Below are 21,229 nucleotides of genomic sequence, written 5' to 3' on the forward strand. Positions count from 1 at the left end.
ATAAGCCTGAAACATAGATGATTGTTACTGTTTTAAAAACAGTGGAAATTTATTTCTCATTCCCATGACAGTCCAATGTGGATCTTGCTTTTGGGCAAAGACTCTTGTCCATCCAATGAGACAGGGACCCAGGTTCTTTCCATCTTGTGACCCTGACATCTCATCCAGCTGCCTGGTCACCCATATTGATTCTGTGGAAGGGGAAAAAAGCTGTGAGGAGAAGGTGTATCTACTCCTTAACATCTTTAGCCCAGAAGGAACATGCATTACTTGTGTTCTCATTCTCACACGAGTTTATCACTTGTTGTGATAACTGGTCACGTGACCACACCTAGACGCAGGGGTGGCCTAGAAAATGTAGGCTGGGCCAGCTGCTCCTCAGCAACAACTCTGTCCTAGGGAAGGGGAGTATAACTTTTTGTGGATTGTGCCCCAAGTCTACCACGGTTGCACGATCTTCATAAATATCCTTTTAGATGGCTGAAGAATATTCTATAAGTGATACCTCATACTTTATTTTATAGGTTCTTCATTATTAGACATTCATAAAGATCGCCTTTAATTTTTTTACCTCTAATGAATACCACTATAGGAAATGTCTGCACCTACATATCTTTTCCCCCTTTAAAGTTTATTTCTTTAAGAATAATTCTGAAAAATGAGACAGAAAACTATGAACTAAAGTTACAGATATATTTCACATTTTTGTATCTACAGGTTTATACCTTGAGAGCAGTGTTCAGTGAGAACACTTGAGAGCAGGGTTCTCATGTCTTGAGAGCAATGAATTAGTTCATTGCTGTAACGACAAGGTCTTCTAGTTTTGCCTATTTCATGGTAAAACTCAATAAAATGAGTTGCAAGACTAAATTCTAACAAAAGCATGTAGAACTGTCATGGCTCTGGGTAATAATATGAGTTAATTGTTGTCCTGTGTCTTTCTTATCTTGATAAATGGCACCACCATCCATCAAGTTATTAAAGGTAGAAGCTGGGAGTTGACTCCTTTCCTCACTGCCCTTGTTTGAGTTATTTTTTGTGTAAGAAGTTATGACAAAACCTAGTGGCTTAAAATAACAACACATATGTATTATTGCTCACAGTTTCTCTGGGATGGGAGGTAGGTTTTTCTGACTTTGTCGCAGTCACATATTGGTGGAGGCTTTGTCGTATGAAGGCTGGAAGGGTTGGAGGATCCAGTGCAAGATGGCTCCCCTACACGCCTAGCAAGTGGGTGTTGGATGTTGGTGGGAGGCCTCAGTTCCTCTCCATTCAGGTGGCTACACAGGGCTCCTTGAGTGTCTTCATGATTTGGTGGCTGCTATCCCCCAGAGTGAACAATCCAAGAGCAAGGCAGAAGTGGCAGTGTCATTTATGGCCCCACCTTGGAAGTCCCACATCATCACTTCTGCAACATTCTGCTGATCACCCAGATCTGCGTTATGCACTACTGGAGGGGACTGACTGCACCAAGGCGTGAATGCCAGAAGGCAGGGATGACTGGGGGCATCTAGGAGGCTGGCTACCATAGCACCACTCTTCTGCAGTTCATTCCCCCCACATGTTGTGTTCATTCTCCTTCCAAAAATGTATTCAACCATGATCACTTCCCTTGATGTCTTCTGCCGCTAGTCTAGTCCAAGACACTGTCCAAACTTAGTTCTGCTGTGATGACCCCTGTCTGATCTTCTTCCTTATGCTCTTGTCATTCTCTAATGCATTTTTCACACAATAGCCACTCATTCATCAGTCATTCATCTTCTTTTTGCTTTTTATGGCCGCACCTGTGGCATATGGAGGCCAGGCTAGGAGTTGATTCAGAGCTGTAGCTGCCAGCCTATGCCACAGCCACAGCGACTTGGGATCCAAGACATGTCTGTGACCTACACCACAGCTCATGGCAACGCTGGGTCCTTAACCCACTGAGCAAGGCTAGGGCTTGAACCCAAATCCTCGTGGATCCTAGTCAGGTTCATTAACCGCTGAGCCATGAAGAGAATTCTATTTTTTTAAATTAATTAATTCAATATATATTTACTGTGTACTTACTATATGCTAGGTTGGTTCTATATTCTCAGAATATGGTGGTGGAAAAAACAAAGCCCTTGAGCTTATCTATAGTGGGAAATAAATAAAATGGATGATATTGGGGGGAGAACTGTGTGTAATACAGAAGACTGAACAGGATACAGAAAATAGAAGACACTAGGGAAATTAGGGACTGATGGCTCCTGTACCATATAGGGCCGTCAAAAGTGCTGTCTTTGATTAGTTGACATTGAAAGAGTAACCCAAAGGACAGGAGGGGGCAGGCTTGTGAGTACCTGGGTAAGGGTGCTCTAAGCAGAGGAAGGAGCAAAGGTCAAGGCCCTCAGCATGCTTGATGTGTGTATGGAACAGCAAACCAGCTGTGTGAGGAGCAGAGGGAGGGAGGGAAGTGGAGAAGGACAGGTGATGGGGGTCAGATCATGTAGGCTCTGGTAGACTCTGAAGATTTTGACTTTACCTTGGGATGATGGGGGACAAGGAAAGTCATGGGAGAGTTTTGCTGATTTGATATGACTTGTTTTTTAATAAAATCACTTGGATTGCTCCATTCATGATCTTTGAAAATGTAACTGAGTAGTTGCCATTGTGGCTCAGGGGTAACAAACCTGACTGGTATCCATGAGGATGCTGGTTCGACCCCTGGCCTCGCTTAGTGGGTTGGGGATCTGGCATTGCCGTGAGCTGTGGTGCAGGTTGCAGATGAAGCTCGGATCCTGTGTTGCTATGGCTGTGGCATAGGCCAGTGGCTGCATTTCCAATTCAACCCCTAGCCTGGGAACTTCCATATGCTGCAGGTGCAGCCCTAAAAAGCAAAAAACAAACAAACAAACAAACAAACCCCAAAAACCAAACTGATATCAGGTTACTTCTACTGATTAAAAGCCTTCAATGGATTCCCACTGTACTTAGAATAAAATCCAAGCTTCCTTACCTATTGTTATTATTAAAATTTATACTCCATTATTGTCTATCACAGAACACTGCTGATTTTTTCCAATAGGTATCCAACTAATAATTATTACTACTATTATTAGGCTTATTTGTTTATAAATAGCCTCATCACCTTGAAAATATGTCTGGAGATGTTGTGGTGTGTAGGTCTTTCCATCCTAAATTTCTGAAGACTGCTTTGTTTTTGGAGCTCTTGTGTTTGTTCTTTTTAAAATATTTTTAAAAGATGTATCTTTTCCATTGTCATATTTGGTGGTTGACCTGCTTCTAGCATTGCTGTCAGTGGTGCCAGGGTCACTGTGCTGTTGAGCTGGACATAAAAGCTTGTTTTGGCTTCTGGACTACGTCAGTACTTCTCAAACTTTACTGGACAAATGAATTATGTGAAAGGAAGAAGGGGTGGGGTCTTGCTGAGATAGTGATTCTGATTCAGTAGGTGTGGGTGGGCTTGAATTTTGTGGTTCTCCCAAGTTCACAGGTGATGCCCATGCTTCTGGCTCTTCGAGTAATGAGGGGGTTTGATCATCAAACTCACCTGAATGTTGGAATCACCTGTGGAGCTTTAAAAACTATCACTACTGGAACCCCACCCCGAGATTCTAATTAGTGTGGGAAACAGTCTTAGTATGGAGAATCTTCTAGGCATCACTTTTTTTTGGCCTCTTTTTTTTTTTTTTTTTTTTTTTTTAGGGCCACACCTGCAACATATGGAGGCTCCCAGTTCAGGGGTCTAATCGGAGCTGTGGCCACCGGCCTATACCACAGCAGCATGGGATCCAAGCCACATCTTCGCCCTGCACCACAGCTCATGGCAATGCCGGATCCCCAACCCACTGACAGAGGCCAGGGATCTAATCCAAAACCTCATGGTTCCCAGTCAGATTCGTTTCTGCTGCACCACAGTGGGAACTCCTAGGCATCATTAATGATTCTAATTTGTAGCAACATTTGAGAGCCCCTGGATTGGATGACATTGGGCCCTAGTTTATTTTATTTTTTCCCATCAACAAAAGTATTTCTCTTATTTTTTTCAGTGAATTTTATTATATTTATAGTTGTACAACTACCATCACACTCTAATTTTAGAACATTTCCATTGCAAACCCACGGTGCACCCCTCCCTCCTCCCACCTGTCCCCTTTGGTAACCATAAGTTTTTCAAAGTCTGTGAGTCTGTTTTTGTTCTGGAAATAAGTTCATTTCTGTCCTTTTTAAAAATTCCACACTTAACTGATATCATATGATGTTTGTCTCTTGCTGTCTAACTTCATTTAGTATGATAATCTCTAGGTACATCCATGTTGCTGCAAATGCCACTATTTCATTCTTTTTTATGGCTGAGTAATATTCCATTGTAGTGCTCTGCAGGGCCATGCTGCTTTCTCTTTAAAAATCAGTTTTGCAGCTGTAGAGTCTGGCCACACCAGTGGATGACCTCCATATCTCTGCTGGATTTTGCCAATGTCCCAAGCATGTGCTGTCACTTAGTGGCTGAAATAGAATTTCTGCCTTCAGGAAAACAGGCCTTCTGATACAGGTAAAATACACTTGCTGACGATGAGGTTATAGTAGATCAGGCCCCTGCCATGTGAGCTTGTGCTGAGGCAGAGAAGGAAGGTGAAGCAGAAAAGTGCTCTCTATTTTTTTCTTTGTAATTTCCAGCACGTGCATGTGCAGTTTCTGAACCAGTAACAAACTAAAACCTTGGGTGATTCAAGCTAACCCTTTGGTTATTAGAAGCAGGTATTTCAAGTTACTGAAAATCAGTGAGACAGATCCCATTTACAGGTTAATAACTGTCTACAAGATGTGGGTGTCCTAAATGGTCTTGGAGACACTGGCAGCAGAGACAACGCTAGAGCCAACCCTCCCCGACCCCACCTCCCCCCACCTAAAGCCCATTCAGTTCTTTTTGCAAGAGATTAATTAGTGTGTGATATCAGAGTCTGAGACATCTTCTTATTGAAATGGACTTCAATCTCATGTAACTGAATTGATTTTTTCCCCCCCTGGCTAATCTAGATTGGTCGACTGATTATTGGACAGAATGGCATCTTGTCGACACCTGCTGTTTCCTGCATTATCAGAAAGATCAAGGCAGCTGGTGGAATCATCTTAACAGCCAGCCACTGCCCTGGAGGACCAGGGGGAGAATTTGGAGTGAAGTTTAATGTGGCCAATGGAGGTATGTGGTTCAGAGTACACCTTAATTCTCATGATTTCTTTCCTCTTACATTATCATGGTTTTACAGTGACCCCCTGGTGGTCGACAGGCAAGGAGGAGAGGAAATGGTGCAGAAAAATCTAGTGAGGTGCCTGTATTGGTCAGAGTTCTCCAGAGAAGCAGAACCAATAGGACTTATGATAGTTCCTTTGAGAGATTTTTTGACTTTATGATGATGTGAAAGCAATATGCGTTCAATAGAAACTGTACTTCATTCCATTTTGAATTTTGATCTTTTCCTGGGCTGGCAGTGTGTGATCTGATTCTCATGATGCTGGCAACTACAGTGAGCACAGCTCCCACCCCATCATGAAGTAAGCAACTGATACACTTACAACCCTTCTGTACCCCTTCATCCATTCTGTTTTTCCCTTTCAGTACAGTATTCAATAAATTGCAGGAGATATTCAGTGCTTTATCATAAAATAGACTTTGTATTAGACAATTGTGCCCAGCTGTACTAATGTACATGTTCTGAGCACATTAAAGATAGGCTAGGATAAGTCATGATGTTAGGTGTATTAAATGCATCTTTGCCTTATCATATTTTCAATTTCCAGTGGGTTTATTGGGATATAACTCCATTGAAAGTTGAGGGAAGAATTCCCATCATGGTTCAGTGGTTAACAAACCCAACTAGTATCCAGGGTTTGATCCCTGACCTTGATCAGTGGGTTAAAGATCCGGCATTGCCATGAGCTGTGGCATAGGTTGCAGATGTGGCTTGGATCTGACATTGCTATGGCTGTGGTGTAGCCTGGTGGCTACAGCTTCAACTCAACCCCTAGCCTGGGAAGCTCCATATGATTTTGGTGTGGTCCTAAAAAGACAAAAAAAAAAAAAAAAAAAAAAAAAAAGGAAAAAAAGTTGAGGGAGATCTGTAAAGAGATTTATTATAAAGAATTGGCTCATGTGATTATGGAGGCTGAGAAGTCCCAAGATCTGTGGTTAGCAAACTGGACACCAAGAAGAGCCAATGGTATAAATTCTGATCCAAGTCTGAAGGCCTGAGAAGCAGTACAGCTGATGGTATAAGCTCCAGTCTGAGTCCAGGTCTAAAGGCAGGAGGAGACCAGTGTGTCAGCTGGAAGCAGACAGAGAGTAAAGTCTCTCTTACTCAGCTCTTTGTCCTGTCCAGGCCTTCAGTGGGTTGGATGAAGCCCACCCATACTGAGGAGGGCAGTCTGCTTTACTCAGTCTGCTGATTCAAATGTCAATCTCATCCAGAAACAACCTCACAGACACACCCAGAATAACATTTAGCTGAACTTCTGGGCCATCCCTGGCCCAAGCAATTTGATGCATAAGTTTAAGCATCACGGTGCCCAAGGTGACATGATAGGGAAGTGGCATAACAGGCACTCAAACCCACTTGGTATCTTGGTCGTCTGCCTTCCTAAGCCCAGTGAAAGGGTTGAATTGTTGATGCTTATCTGACATGGAAGGGCTCTGTATTTTAAAGCTGAATGTATCCTCAAAGTCATTTAGATGATTCCTGTCATTTTACAGGTGAACATATCAGAGCCCTATGAAGTTGTTTGCTCCAGGTCACATGGTTGCTCAGGGCCAGACAGATGACTTCTTAGCATAAATCCTACACTCTGTCTTGTATGTCCTATAGTGTTGACTCTCTCACTGGCATGCTTAGAATTAGTTTGATTTTTCTTTTTTTCCTTTTTTTCTTTATTGGCTGCCCATAGCCCTTGGAGCTTCTGGGCCAGGGATCAGATCCAAACTGCATTTGTGAAATACGCCACAGTTGCGGCAACACTGGATCCTTTAACCCACTATGCTGGGCCAGGGATCGAACCTTGGTCCTGCTGTTGTAGAGATATGGCCAATCCCATAGTGCCATCATGGGCACTTCCACTTATATTCATATAAATTTGTAGTTTAGAAGTCCTAGTAGGGTGGAAAATATGTAAAGGGGTAAATTAAAAAAAAATTGAACATATATTAAGGTAGGAAGTATAATAAATGGATACCATGTTTCCATTACTTTGTTTTTCCATTTTGCTTATTTTTCCCCCAAAGAATTTTAAGGTAAATTACAGCATGAAGATATTTCATACCTAAATATTTTTGAATGCATCTCTAAAATAGAGACATATTCCATGTTAACTACATGATCACACCTGACAAAAATAACACTAATTCTCTAATATCATCTAAAATCTAATCTACATTCAGAAGTCTCTCCCAAATGTTATCTACATCTGTTTTGTTCAAACCAAGATTCATCCCAGAACCATGCATTGCGTTTGGTTGTTAAGTCTCTTAAATCTCTCTTAAGCTACAGCACTGAGTCTTTGTGTTTACATGGGTGGAAGCTGAATTCTTACCAACAGCAGTTATCACTATGAAGTATCCCTGGCCCCAGGGGGAAAAAAGCACATCCGGAAGGGAAGGTACATGATCAACACCACCACCCCCCGCAGCCATTTTGGACCTTATCCAAAAAAAGAAAATTACTCACTCGCATCAAGTGTTTAAAAGACACACCTTACAAAGAGCCTCGTTTTTGAAGGTATGATCCAAGAAACTGTTTCACTATAAAGCACATCTAGGAGCCACATCTAGTCTTGCAGCAGCTACTGAATATTTCAAGAAAAAATATGCAGGTATTCTATACAGGGATAACACAGGTCATCTGATGGACTCAAAATGGCAATTTGTAGAGAAATGTAGCATAGAAGTTGCCAAACTAAATGCTGTATTTAAACTTTGAACTAATATCTAACTTTGTATCTTGCAAGTGCATCTTAGCCATCTCTATAACTTGTGAGGATTAAAAGGAGAAGATATTTTTTAAATACCCATTTTGTAGGCTAAATTACAGATTATGAGACCTTTTCAATCATGTCCTAAATAGGGGGAAGGGGTTGAACTTGTCACTTGCCTTTAACTATTTAATTAGTTCGTTTAGTTAATAAGAATTAGTTTAATTCTTCATATTTATATGCCTTCATTAATGAGACTAACATTCCTAATGGCATAGAGAGACTCAGTTGGTTTCTTCCATGACATCCTCATCTGAAGTTGCAGACATTCATCTCTTCTACTGGGTGTCATGCAAATGCGCCTTACACAATAAGTCAAAAGGCTGAAGAATTAAATGTGTGTAGAATTAGCTGGCACATCCAGAGAAATGGGAAACATCTGAAACTATATTGCTTTTAGATTATTTAGAAAACAGGACCATTTTAAGCATGTTTTTAAGTAGAGGAGAAGATGCTGGAGGACAAAAGGACTCACTAACAAAAATACTGACTTTTTGGAATACTTACGGCATGCCAGGCTCCATACTCAGAACTTTACCTACGTGATCTCATTTCATCCTCAGAACAACCTGATGAAGTCACCGAGAATGAAAATGAATTTAAAAACTTTACCAGTGTCACAAAAACTCAGAAGTTGCAGAGGTCACTGGGAACCAGAAGTGGGCAGAACTTCTGAGTAAGAAGGCAAAGGTGGGGAAAGAGGCACTTTGAGGGGAACAGAATGGAAGTTTTGGGAAAGAGGTGTCTCTAACTCTTCAAAAAAAAAAAAAAAAAAAAAAAAAAAGTAAAGAAGTTCCTGTCATGCCACAGTGGAAATGAATCCAACTAAGAACCATGAGGTTGTGGGTTCGATCCCTGGCCTCGCTCTGTAGGTTAACGATCCAGCATTGCCAATACCTGTGGTGAAGGTCACAGATGCTGTGGCTGTGGTGTAGGCCGGCAGCAACAGTTCCGATTGGACCCCTAGCTTGGGAACCTCTATATGCCATGGGTGTGGCCTTAAAAGGACAAAAGACAAAAAAAAAGAAGAGATGTTGCCTGCCAAGATAATGGGGCAAAGTTAGAGAAGGGACTTGGGATAAAAAGAGATGTTTTCTGGGAGTTTCCTTCATGGCACAGTGGAAACGAATATGACTAGTATCCATGAGGATGCAGGTGCAATCCCTGGCCTTACTCAGTGAGTTGGGGATCCAGAGTTGCTGTGAACTGTGGTGTAGTTTGCAGATGTGGCTCAGATCCCTTGTTCTGTGGCTGTGGCATAGGCTGGTGGTTGTAGCTTCAATTCGACCCCAAGCTTGGGAACTTCCATTTGCCTCAGGTGCAGCCCTAAAAAGCAAAAAAAAAAGGAAATAAAGAAAAGAGATGTTTCCTAAAAGGACCTCTGCGAAATGTGTTGACAGTTCCCAAGGAGCTGTGAGGGCCAAAGTGACATTCATTAAGCAGCCTCATTCTTTGGGAGAGCCAGTTTGCATAATTTCACCACTTCCCTCAGCAGTGTATGGAAGAGTCTGGGAAGGGCAGCGGTGGAGCAGACACTGGCCATGTCCTGGGGTTGGGAGGAGCAGTGTGGGCATGGCGGGGCATCAAGACGGCTGGCAGTTGCTAAGAGTGTCTGTGCTGACATCAGACTATTAGGATTCAAACCCAGCCTCTGTCAATTACTAGCGATGTGATCTTGGTTAAGGTCACCTCTTCCAACTTCAGTTTCCTTATTTGGAAATTTAGGATAATAGTAATGCCTACTTCATCTACTTTTTGTGAGTGTGAAGTTCCGCAGAAGGTGTGAAATGTGGCATGGGTGAGTTTCAACAAATGTTGGCTTATGTTATTATGTGAACCAAGGCAAGGCTCAAATGCTTCCTGGGCTAAGAGAGCCATGACATGACAGTGGACTGCTGGCCTCTGGGATTAATCAAGTGATGATGGGCAGCAGTGTGGGAATGAGGAACAGGCTCAGCAGGGGGTGCAGACGAGGGTAGAAGGAAGATTAGGAATTTGTGGGCTGAAGACTTTCAGCTCTGATATTTTTGAAAGAAGGATTTTAAGAGACAATAATCCTGTATGACTGTACCAGGAATTGACTAAAATGAAGAGGGAAGTCAAGGGAGCAAAAGATGTCAGGACCTGGGAAGGTACAAAGGAATGCAGAGGATGCTGATGGACTAAGAGGTTATCAGTGTGGCTGGTTGAATGGCATTTAGCCTGCTAGATCGTTTTACTTTTGGAAATCGCTGTGCTTTGGCATACAAACTCAGATGGAGACTTTTAAAAAAGCAATGTAAACAGCCCAGGAACATAATGTGGTACCTGGGAGGCAGGGGGATATTCATGTATCATCTGGCCAGCATTAAAAAAAGTGCAAAAACTAAATAAGACTATTTATTTTTAAGTTTTGTGAAAGAATATAAAATGGTAAGGAGTGAAATTGAGAAAGACTCTGTTTATTTCTTTGTGGTCTTTACTTTGGCTATATAGGAAAATGTGTATTAAAATCTACTAGGTTCTTTATCGAAATGGTGCAAATTCTATTCCTTCCCTGCCGCCCCAGCTTTACTGAGGTGTAATTGATATATAAAAACCCTGCACACATTTAATGTCTGCAACCTGATGAATTTGGTCATTAGTCCTTTTTATATGTTCATTGAGCCTTTATTGGTGGTTGATAACAGTGCTATGCTTGAAGGCAGCACTGTGCAATAGAAATGTATTATTATTATTTTTTAAGGCCACACCCACAGCATATAGAAGTTCCCAGGCTAGGGGTCAAATCAGAGCTACAGCAGCCACAGCCTACGCCACAGCCACAGCAACGTGGGATCCGAGCCATGTCTGCAACCGAAACCACAGATCACAGCAATGCCAGATCCCCAACCCACTAACTGAGACCAGGGTTTGAATCCGCATCCTCATGGATACTAGTCGGATTCATTTCTGCTGCACCGCAATAGAAACTCCTTAGAAATATATTGTGAGCCACATATGTAAATAAAAATTTTCTAGTAGACAGATCAAAAGTAAAAAGAAGCAGATGAAATGAATAACATTTTGGGAGTTCCCGTTGTAGCGCAGTGGTTAATGAATCTGACTAGGAACCATGAGGTTGCAGGTTCGATCCCTGGCCTTGCTCAATGGGTTAAGGATCCAGCATTGCCATGAGCTGTGGTGTAGGTTGCAGATGCGGCTCGGATCTGGTGTTGCTGTGGCTCTGGTGTAGGAGGGTGCCTACAGCTCTGATTAGACCCCTAGCCTGGGAACCTCCATATGCCGCAGGAGCAGCCCTAGAAAAGGCAAAAAGACAAAAAAAAAAAAAAAAAAAGAAATGAATAACGTTTTATTTAACTTAACATATCTCAAGTATTATCACTTCACCATGTTACTATGAAATTATGAAGGGGATCAATTCTGTTTTTCTACTAACTCTTTAAAATTTGGCATGTATTTTATAATAACAGCACATGTCAGATAGACTAGCTACATTTCATGTGCTTAAGAGCCACATGTGACCAGGGCTATTGAATGGGACAGTGTAGCTCTAAGGATTGGGATGTAAAATAAATCGACATAATTTATGTTCAGTAGAAAGTTATAATATAGCTGGTGAGAGTGATCAATGCACAAAGCTATCTATCTGTCTATCTACCTACTTATCTATCATTTATATCTTAGATCTTCTACTTATTTATTTGATTCCTAAACTTGTTGCAAAAAAAAAAAATCTAAAGTGGTTTGCGCTGAAATAAAAATTAAAAAGAAAGGAAAAACTAGAGGAAGACAACTATTGATTTCATTTAAAGCCTATCACAGCTTAATTGTCAACTTGACCTTGTGAGGATGTGCATCAGATATTTACAGTTAAACCTCTCTTTAAAAACTTGGGAATCACTAGAGAGTGTGAGTTGGGGAAAATAACCTATCCTGGTCAGCTTACCCATCAACAATGAGGCAGCAGACTTGGGAGTAGAAATTGTATTTTCTTTCACTAAGTGCACTTGGGGAGCTTCAGTTTAAATCTGGAATCCCTCACTTCTGTCAAATGCATATCCTGTTTGTGTCTCATAGCCTGAATAAAGCTGATGACATAACCGGGTCTCCCTGGCAGGTGCGAAACTATTTTTAGGGAAGATGTATCATGGCTTAGGAGTGGATTAGAACAAATAAACATGTAGGTTTGTGGCCTCCATGGAACAGGTGAGGCTGGCCTCATTTCCTTCACAGTGGATGGATAAGAAGTAGCGAATCTGATCGAAGTGGGAGCTAGTGACAATTGTCTAGAGAACAAATGAATCTTTCTCCTGCTTGGTGGATTTTTTAAAACAAATTTATTTTTGGTGGCATGTTATTTTCAAATTTTAGGTCCTGCACCAGATGTCGTCTCAGACAAAATCTATCAGATCAGCAAAACAATTGAGGAATATGCCATATGCCCTGACCTTCGAATTGACCTGTCTCGACTAGGAAGACAAGAATTTGACCTGGAGAACAAATTCAAACCATTTAGAGGTAATAGAGTATTCTGAAGAAGTCAGAATAACTCCGTGGATGGGGGTGTTTCTTTTCTTTTTTTTTCCAGGGGATTGTGCAGAGGAAAGCCATTGAGTTATCAGTCTTAGGAGTGGCACTTGATAAATAGATATAATCTGAATGTGGCGCAGAGAATAATGAGAGCAGCCAAGAAATTTAGAACTGGCAACTTTCAAAAACCACTTTCCAAACTCTATATCATTTTTGACATAGGGAATGTTTCACGGCTGTGAATTGCCAAAATATGTCTTCACTTTTCTAAGCAGTTAAGGTGAAGATACTGAAATACTTTAGATAATTGAGAAGAGACCTGACAAGGTAGTGGGGCTATTAAAATTTCCCATGGAAGGCAGCATTTCTTTTCCAGGCCAGAACCATGTAGTTTATCTTGATTCAATGCACAATGGTTGATCACCTGCTCTATACAACACTCCATGTTGAGAGATTTTACCTAAGAATTCACTAAGTACCAGATGGATGTAGGAAAATTGTTCAAGAATTAAAAAACCAGGATTGATAGACAGTGATGGAAGATAATATAAGAAAGGGACGTCTGTGTCTGTACGTGTGTGTGTGTGTGTGTGTGTGTGTGTGTGTGTATAAATATGAATGACTGGGTCAACTTGCTGTAAAGCAGAAATTGGCACAACATTGTAAATCAACTGTAATCTTTAAAAAAAATAAAAAAAAACAAGGATGAAGTTGCCAAAAACATTATCCTATATTATAGATGAATACAATTTCTGAGTCCTCAAATTATAACTTTTCAATTTGTAGATTAATATTGAACCATAAACGATATTAATACCGTGCATATGCACATCATTTTTTTCACCCCCTGCTTTATCATATTGCTTTTTCCTAGAAGGCATACAAGTAACAATAAAAGTAACATTTTTAAAACTCCTTTGGTGCTCCTGTAAGCTTAAATCCAATTTGTGTTAAGATGTTCTCTTTCTTTTACAAGTGATTTAATTTAGCAAAAAAAGTGAAATACCTGGCTCCTGGCCACATGGTATTTTAGAAACAGAAAAGAACTTCAAATGAACTGTTCTGAGTCACAGTGTTGGGCCAACTCTACCACATTTTTCTTGGAAGATTTTTTTTTTGGATGGTGGAGATTGGTTTTGTTTATTGTGGTAAGCAGGGTGGGGCAGGAGTTCCTGTTGTGACTCAGTGGGTTAAGAACCTGACATAAAGTCCATGAGGATGTGGGTTCGATCCCTGGCCTTGCTCAGAGGGTTAAGGATCTGGCATTGCCATGAGGTGCAGTGTAGGTCATAGATGTGGCTTAGATCTGGCATTGCCGGGGCTGTGGTGTAGGCCTGTAGCTGTAGCTCCAATTCAACCCCTAGCCTGGGGACCTCCACATGCCCTCTTGGAAGATTTTGAGTCAGTTCTTTGCTTAGCTAATGAGCAGAAATTAATTAAAAACTATGTGATACCTACTGGAAGCAATGGTTGCTGCTTTTATTAATCTAGTTGGGAGCATGCATACACACAGGCACACACACACACACAAGACCACTTGATAACTTGATAACTAAGATAAAGGGATATTTTATATTAAATAAATAATTTAAGGATACTTTATTATGTATAAATAGGACTTAAGAATAAGATGAATAATAAAAATCAGGTATTACTGTCAGGAAGAAATTATATTTATTTATTCATATATTTTTGGTATTTTCACAATTGTATTAGCTGTGCAAGAGATCCAGATCTTTGGTGAACTCAGATTCAGGCCCCTGGCTTCAGCCACCTTGCTAGCTTGCTGTTTTCTATAATGCTACAGATACCATGAGGTGAATAGGGATATTTTCTGGTTCCCAAGAATAATTTGGAGATAATTGTTTGGGATAATTTTTATGCCATGTTCTTCTGGTTTTAAATGTTGAGCAAATCTTGAGTTAATTTGAAGCAAGTCAATCTATGGTATTTCACTGAAGAACATGAACTATGCGATATGAACTTTCAGTTTTCATAGAATTCTACTTATTTGTTTTTTACATTTCTGTTTGGTACTATTTGTTATCTGCTATAAATACCAAATGTATTTAGGTAAGCAGTTCAGGAATTAAAGAACTAGAATTAAATTGTCCAAAATATTATCCTATATGGTACAGTGAATAAGACTTCAAACATATTCAGACCATATCTTTAATTTTGTAGATTAATTTTTTATTGTGGTAAAATGTATGTAACATAAAGTTTACCATTTTTTTTTTTGGTCTTTTGTCTTTTGTCTTTTTAGGGCCGTACTCCTGGCATATGGAGGTTCCCAGGCTAGGGGTCCAATTGGAGCTATAGCTGCCGGCCTACACCACAGCCACACAGGATACAAGCCACATCTATGACCTAGCCACAGCTCATGGCAACGCTGGATCCTTAACCCACTGAGCAAGGCCAAGGATTGAACCCGCAACCTCGTGGTTCCTGGTCAGACCACTGTGCCATGACGGGAACTGCAAAAGTTTACCATGTTAATGATTTTTAAATGTACAGTTCATACAGATAACTTTTTCTTGGCTATGCCCACAGCATGTGGAAATTCCTGGGCCAGTGGCCAAACCTGTGCCACAGCAGAGACCCAAAGCTGCTACAGTGACAACAACACTGGATCCTTAACCCACTGCCCTACAAAGGAACTCCTAGATCATTTTTAATTAATTTGTTTTGTAGATTAATATCCTCCTCAGGAGCATGATAATGTGAGAAAAAAGAATGTATACATGTATGTGTAACTGGGTCACCCTGCTCTACAGTAGAAAAAAAATGATGTATTGGGGAAATAAAAAAACAAAGATAATTAAAAACTATCTGTGTTCCTTAAAAAAGTAATATTTGTGGAGTTCCCGTGGTGGCGCAGTGGTTAACGAATCCGACTAGGAACCATGAGGTCGCGGGTTCGGTCCCTGCCCTTGCTCAGTGGGTTAATGATCCGGCGTTGCCATGAGCTGTGGTGTAGGTTGCAGACGCGGCTTGGATCCCGCGTTGCTGTGGCTCTGGCGTAGGCTGGTGGCTACAGCTCCGATTGGACCCCTAGCCTGGGAACCTCCATATGCCGCGGGAGCGGCCCAAGAAATAGCAACAACAACAACAACAACAACAAAAAAAGACAACAGACAAAAAAAAAAAAAAAGTAATATTTGTATAGATACACATACTACCTTGATTTAAGTGCAAGTAAAAATATTTTCAGATGTGGATGAAGGGATAGTTTCATGTTACATATTAAAACCTCATCCATTAAGTGTTGCACTTGGTTTTACTAAAAATTATTAAGATGGATTTAGTGCAGGTTTACCTATCTCAGGATTCCAAAGTAGTATGCATTCGAAAAATGTGAAAAACAGCACACATAAGTTTCAAAATGTTAAGTACAAATTTAAAAAGAAAGGCTTAAGGACAAATTTTAGTACATAAAATGAAACATTTATCACTTCTAGGAAAAGCATTTCCTGGGTATTAATTATTTACTGATTGCCAAGTTTGAAAATTTGATATATTTTGGGTTTTATGAAACTGTGAAATAAACAGAAAAAACTTGTTTTGGATGCCTGCTCATTGGGTAGTGCAGAACTTTGGAGAATGTTTGTGTTTAATGAGGATTTCTAAGTATCTGGCACTCACCCTGACACTGATACTAGGCTGGGAATGCAAGAGACTCATGTAAGCTCTGAAATACATCCTTCATCACCAATTCAGAACCTGGACATGGTCAACACCATGGCCTTTGGCAAGTAGGGGTCACTGCTGAGGTTACTTGATTTGTTTCAGGCCGGCTGAGTCATTCTTTGGCCAATCCCCATAGAAGAAGCATAGGAGTGGGTGTGCCAACATGCCTCTTGGCATTGGTGTGTTTGCAGTTTGGGGAAGGGAGATGGTAAAAAGAAGGTGGGAATAGAGACAATAGGCCCAGTTTTATTTTAACCACTTCATTCTTGTAGTTGATTTTTTACTTGCAAAGAAGAATTTGTAACTTCTTGAGGTTTCTTTTTTTTACACCTAGATCACTTGCAAAGTTTATATCATCTTTAATTTGTGCTTTAATTTGTGATTTTGTCAGCAAATGGACATTTTGCTTTCCACATAAATGTGTACTATATGATGGAATCATAATTCTATATTTTTTATGCTACCAAGTATCCTTCATGGGTAGTCATGGGTGTCTGCTTTTGCTTTCCTGCCCTTAGTGGAGATAGTGGACCCAGTGGATATCTATCTCAACCTCCTTCGGACCATCTTTGATTTTAACGCCATCAAGAGTTTGCTGACTGGGCCTGGACAACTGAAGATCCGAGTTGATGCCATGCATGGAGGTAAGTGTATGGTCTTTCACCAAATGGTGGGCAAGAGATGGTTAAGAAGACCTCGATGTGTGTTGGGTTTCTGGGATTACAGGGAAGGTTGGATTTGTAGATATACACATACATGTTCAGATATTTGAGATGCTCTGGAAAACTTCAGGGTTCTAATTTCTTTTGATGCGAATGAAAACAAAGTTTCAACAAATGATTTTGAGGCTATGCCTGTTTGGGTGTGGAGGGAAGATAACAAAACTGTAGTTATTAAAAAAATTCTTGGGGAATTTTTTTAAATTTTATTTTTATTAGGGTATAGTTGATTTACAGTGTTGTATGAATTTCTGCTGTACAGCAAAGTGACCCAGTCATACACACATATATATACATTCTTTTGCTCATCTTCTATCATGTTCTGTCCCAAGAGACTATATATAGTTCCCCATGCTGTATAGTAGGACCTCATTGCTTATTCATTCTAAATGAAACAGTTTGTATCTACCAACTCCAAACTCCCTGTCCATCCCACTCCATCCCTCCGTCCCACTTGGAACCACCAGTGTGTCCTCTATGTCCATGAGTCTGTTTCTGTTTTATAGATAGGTTCATTTGTGCCATATTTTAGATCCACATATATATGATATCATATGGTATTTGTCCTTCTCTTTCTCTCTTATTTCACTTAGTATGAGAATCTTAGTTGTATCCATATTGTTGCAAATGGCATTATTTTGTTCTTTTTCATGGCTGAGTAGTGTTCCATTGTATGTATGTACCACATCTTAATCCATTCATCTATTGATGGGCATTTAGGAATTTTATTGATCACAGTACAGGTACATAATTTAAAAAGTCAAGTAGATCAAAGTATATTAGGAAAAATCCATTCCCAACACTTTTCCCAATTTTCTACTTTTCAGAGGCAACATTAAAAAAAAAAAACACCTCTTTTAGTGGGTTTTTAAAAAAGTATTTATCTCCATGTTACTAAATGCTATGAATATATGACTCCTTGTTGATTTTTCAGTTTGGGGAATCACTGACTTCATACTATGGAAGATGAGGTTGTCACTTTTTTCACCCTCTCCACTCACTAAATCCTGAAAGCACACTTCCTTAAACTAGTTATATCATCATTTTATAAGATCAGTATCCAGTGTCTACACTATCATAACAGTGCAGAGCCATGCAAAATACTATTACATTTTCCTGACAGCACAACTTTTTTCTTCTTTGGAATTACTAATTGTCTTGTTTCCTCATTGTTTAGTTTTTTTTTTTCTTTTTTTTTCCCCACTGTACAGCAAGGTGATCAAGTTATCCTACATGTATACATTACAATTACATTTTTTCCCCACCCTTGTTATGTTGCAACATGAGTATCTAGACAAAGTTCTCAATGCTATTCAGCAGGATCTCCTTGTAAATCTATTCTAAGTTGTGTCTGATAAGCCCAAGCTCCTGTTCCCTCCCATTCCCTCCCTCTCCCATCAGGCATCCACAAGTCTTTTCTCCAAGTCCATGATTTTCTTTTCTGAGGGGATGTTCATTTGTGCTGGATATTAGATTCCAGTTATAAGTGATATCATATGGTATTTGTCTTTGTCTGTCTGGCTCATTTCACTCAGGATGAGATTCTCTAGTTCCATCCATGTTGCTGCAAATGGCATGATGTCATTCTTTTTTATGGCTGAGTAGTATTCCATTGTGTATATATACACCACCTCTTCCGAATCCAATCATCTGTCGATGGACATTTGGATTGTTTCCATGTCCTGGCTATTGTGAATAGTGCTGCAATGAACATGCGGGTGCATGTGTCTCTTTTAAGTAGAGCTTTGTCCGATAGATGCCCAAGAGTGGGATTGCAGGGTCATATGGAAGTTCTATGTATAGATTTCTAAGGTATCTCCAAACTGTTCTCCATAGTGGCTGTACCAGTTTACATTCCCACCAGCAGTGCAGGAGGGTTCCCTTTTCTCCACAGCCCCTCCAGCACTTGTTATTTGTGGATTTATGAATGATGGCCATTCTGACTGGTGTGAGGTGGTATCTCATGGTAGTTTTGATTTGCATTTCTCTTATAATCAGCGATGTTGAGCATTTTTTCATGTGTTTGCTGGCCATCTGTATATCTTCTTTGGAGAAATGTCTATTCAGGTCTTTTGCCCATTTTTCCATTGATTGATTGGCTTTTTTGCTGTTGGGTTGTATAAGTTGTTTATATATTCTAGAGATTAAGCCCTTGTCAGTTGCATCATTTGAAACTATTTTCTCCCATTCTGTAAGTTGTCTTTTTGTTTTCTTTTGGGTTTCCTTTGCTGTGCAAAAGCTTTTCAGTTTGATGAGGTCCCATGGTTTATTTTTGCTCTAATTTCTATTGCTTTGGGAGACTGACCTGAGAAAATATTCATGATGTTGATGTCAGAGAGTGTTTTGCCTATGTTTTCTTCTAGGAGTTTGATGGTGTCCTGTCGTACATTTAAGTCTTTCAGCCATTTGGAGTTTATTTTTGTGCATGGTGTGAGGGTGTGTTCTAGTTTCATTGCTTTGCATGCAGCTGTCCAGGTTTCCCAGCAATGCTTGCCGAATAGACTTTCCTTTTCCCATTTTATGTTCTTGCCTCCCTTGTCAAAGATTAATTGACCATAGGTGTCAGGGTTTATTTCCGGATTCTCTATTCTGTTCCATTGGTTTGTCTGTCTGTTTTGATACCAGTACCACACTGTTTTGATGACTGTGGCTTTGTAGTATTTCTTGAAGTCTGGGAGAGTTATGCCTCCTGCTTGGTTTTTGTTTCTCAGGATTGCTTTGGCGATTCTGGGTCTTTTGTGGTTTGATATAAATGTTTGGATTGTTTGTTCTAGTTCTGTGAAAAATGTCATGGGTAATTTGATAGGGATTGCACTGAATCTGTAGATTGCTTTGGGTAGGATGGCCATTTTCACAATATTGATTTTTCCAATCCAGGAACATGGAATATCTTTCCATTTCTTTACATCTTTGATTTCTTTGATTAAAGTTTTATAGTTCTCGGCATATAGGTCCTTTACCTCTTTGGTCAGGTGTATTCCGAGGTATTTGATTTTGTGAGGTGCAATTTTAAAAGGTATCGTATTTTTGTATTCCTTTTCTAATGTTTCATTGCTGGTATACAGAAATGCAACTGACTTCTGAATGTTAATCTTATATCCTGCCACTTTGCTGAATTTATTAATCAGTTCAAGTAGTTTTGGGGTTGAGTCCTTAGGGTTTTCTATGTATAGTATCATGTCATCTGCATACAGTGACAGTTTTATCTCTTCTCTTCCTATATGGATGCCTTTTATATCTTTTGTTTGTCTAATTGCTGTGGCCAGGACTTCCAAAACGATGTTGAAGAGCAGTGGTGAGAGTGGGCATCCCTGTCTTGTTCCAGATTTGAGTGAGAAGGCTTTCAGTTTTTCCCCATTGAGTATTATATTTGCTGTGGGTTTATCATAAATGGCTTTGATTATGTTCAGGAATGTTCCCTCTATACCCACTTTGGCGAGGGTCTTGATCATGAATGGATGTTGGACTTTGTCAAATGCTTTTCCTGCGTCTATTGAGATGATCATATGATTTTTGACTTTTTTTTTTTTGTTGTTAATGTGGTGTATGATGTTGATTGATTTGCGTATGTTGAACCATCCTTGTAAACCTGGGATGAACCCAGCCTGGTCATGGTGTATAATTTTTTTGGTATGTTGTTGGATTCGGTTGGCTAAGATTTTGTTGAGAATTTTTGCATCTATATTCGTCAATGATATTGGGTGATAATTTTCTTTTTTGGTGGTATCTCTGTCTGGTTTGGGAATGAGGGTGATGGTGGCATCATAGAATGTCTTTGGGAGTGTTCCTTCTTCTTCAACCTTTTGAAAGTCATTGTTTCGTTTTAAAGTCTATTTACCATTATTAACCCTCATTCTCTCCCAGTGTCAAAATCTTCTCTCACTTGTTTTCCTGGAGACCTGGGATCTCCTCTGCTCTGTACTGATTGCTTTCTGAGCTGCTATTGTCCTGGAATCTCCACTGATTGTCATCTGGTAATTCCCTTTATCCTTTTCTTATCTTGACTCTCATATTTCTGGATCCTCAGTCTTCCCCCTTTTTTTCCCTTTGAATTACTCCTACATTTTGGAGGGGCATGTTCCTCAGGAACTTTGTGAGAGAAAGCTTATATGTTTTGAGTCACTAGGTAGCTGAAAATGCTTCCTTTCTATGATAACTCTTAATTGCTATTCATCTGTGTATAGAAGTCTAGGTTGGTATTATTTTCCTTCAGAAGTTTGAGGGCATTGCTCCATTGTCTTATGGCTATTCATACTGAACCTGAGAAATTTGATGCTGTTCCAATTTTTAATCCATGATACGAA

General features: G+C 40.0%; 1 protein-coding gene across 1 annotated transcript in view; it reads left to right on the plus strand.

Annotated features, from left to right (window-relative positions):
• The window catches only part of PGM5 (phosphoglucomutase 5), a 203,249-nt gene that overhangs the window by 15,872 nt on the left and 166,148 nt on the right, over nucleotides 1–21,229 (plus strand). Inside the window, exons 2-4 of the mRNA XM_003121933.6 lie at nucleotides 5,023–5,185; nucleotides 12,358–12,504; nucleotides 16,725–16,850. Of these exons, the coding sequence (XP_003121981.4) occupies nucleotides 5,023–5,185; nucleotides 12,358–12,504; nucleotides 16,725–16,850 (436 nt within the window). The remainder of the gene's footprint in view (nucleotides 1–5,022; nucleotides 5,186–12,357; nucleotides 12,505–16,724; nucleotides 16,851–21,229) is intronic.

This window comes from Sus scrofa, chromosome 1, assembly GCF_000003025.6.
Source record: "Sus scrofa isolate TJ Tabasco breed Duroc chromosome 1, Sscrofa11.1, whole genome shotgun sequence".
In the NCBI taxonomy this organism is placed as follows: Eukaryota; Metazoa; Chordata; class Mammalia; order Artiodactyla; family Suidae; genus Sus; species Sus scrofa.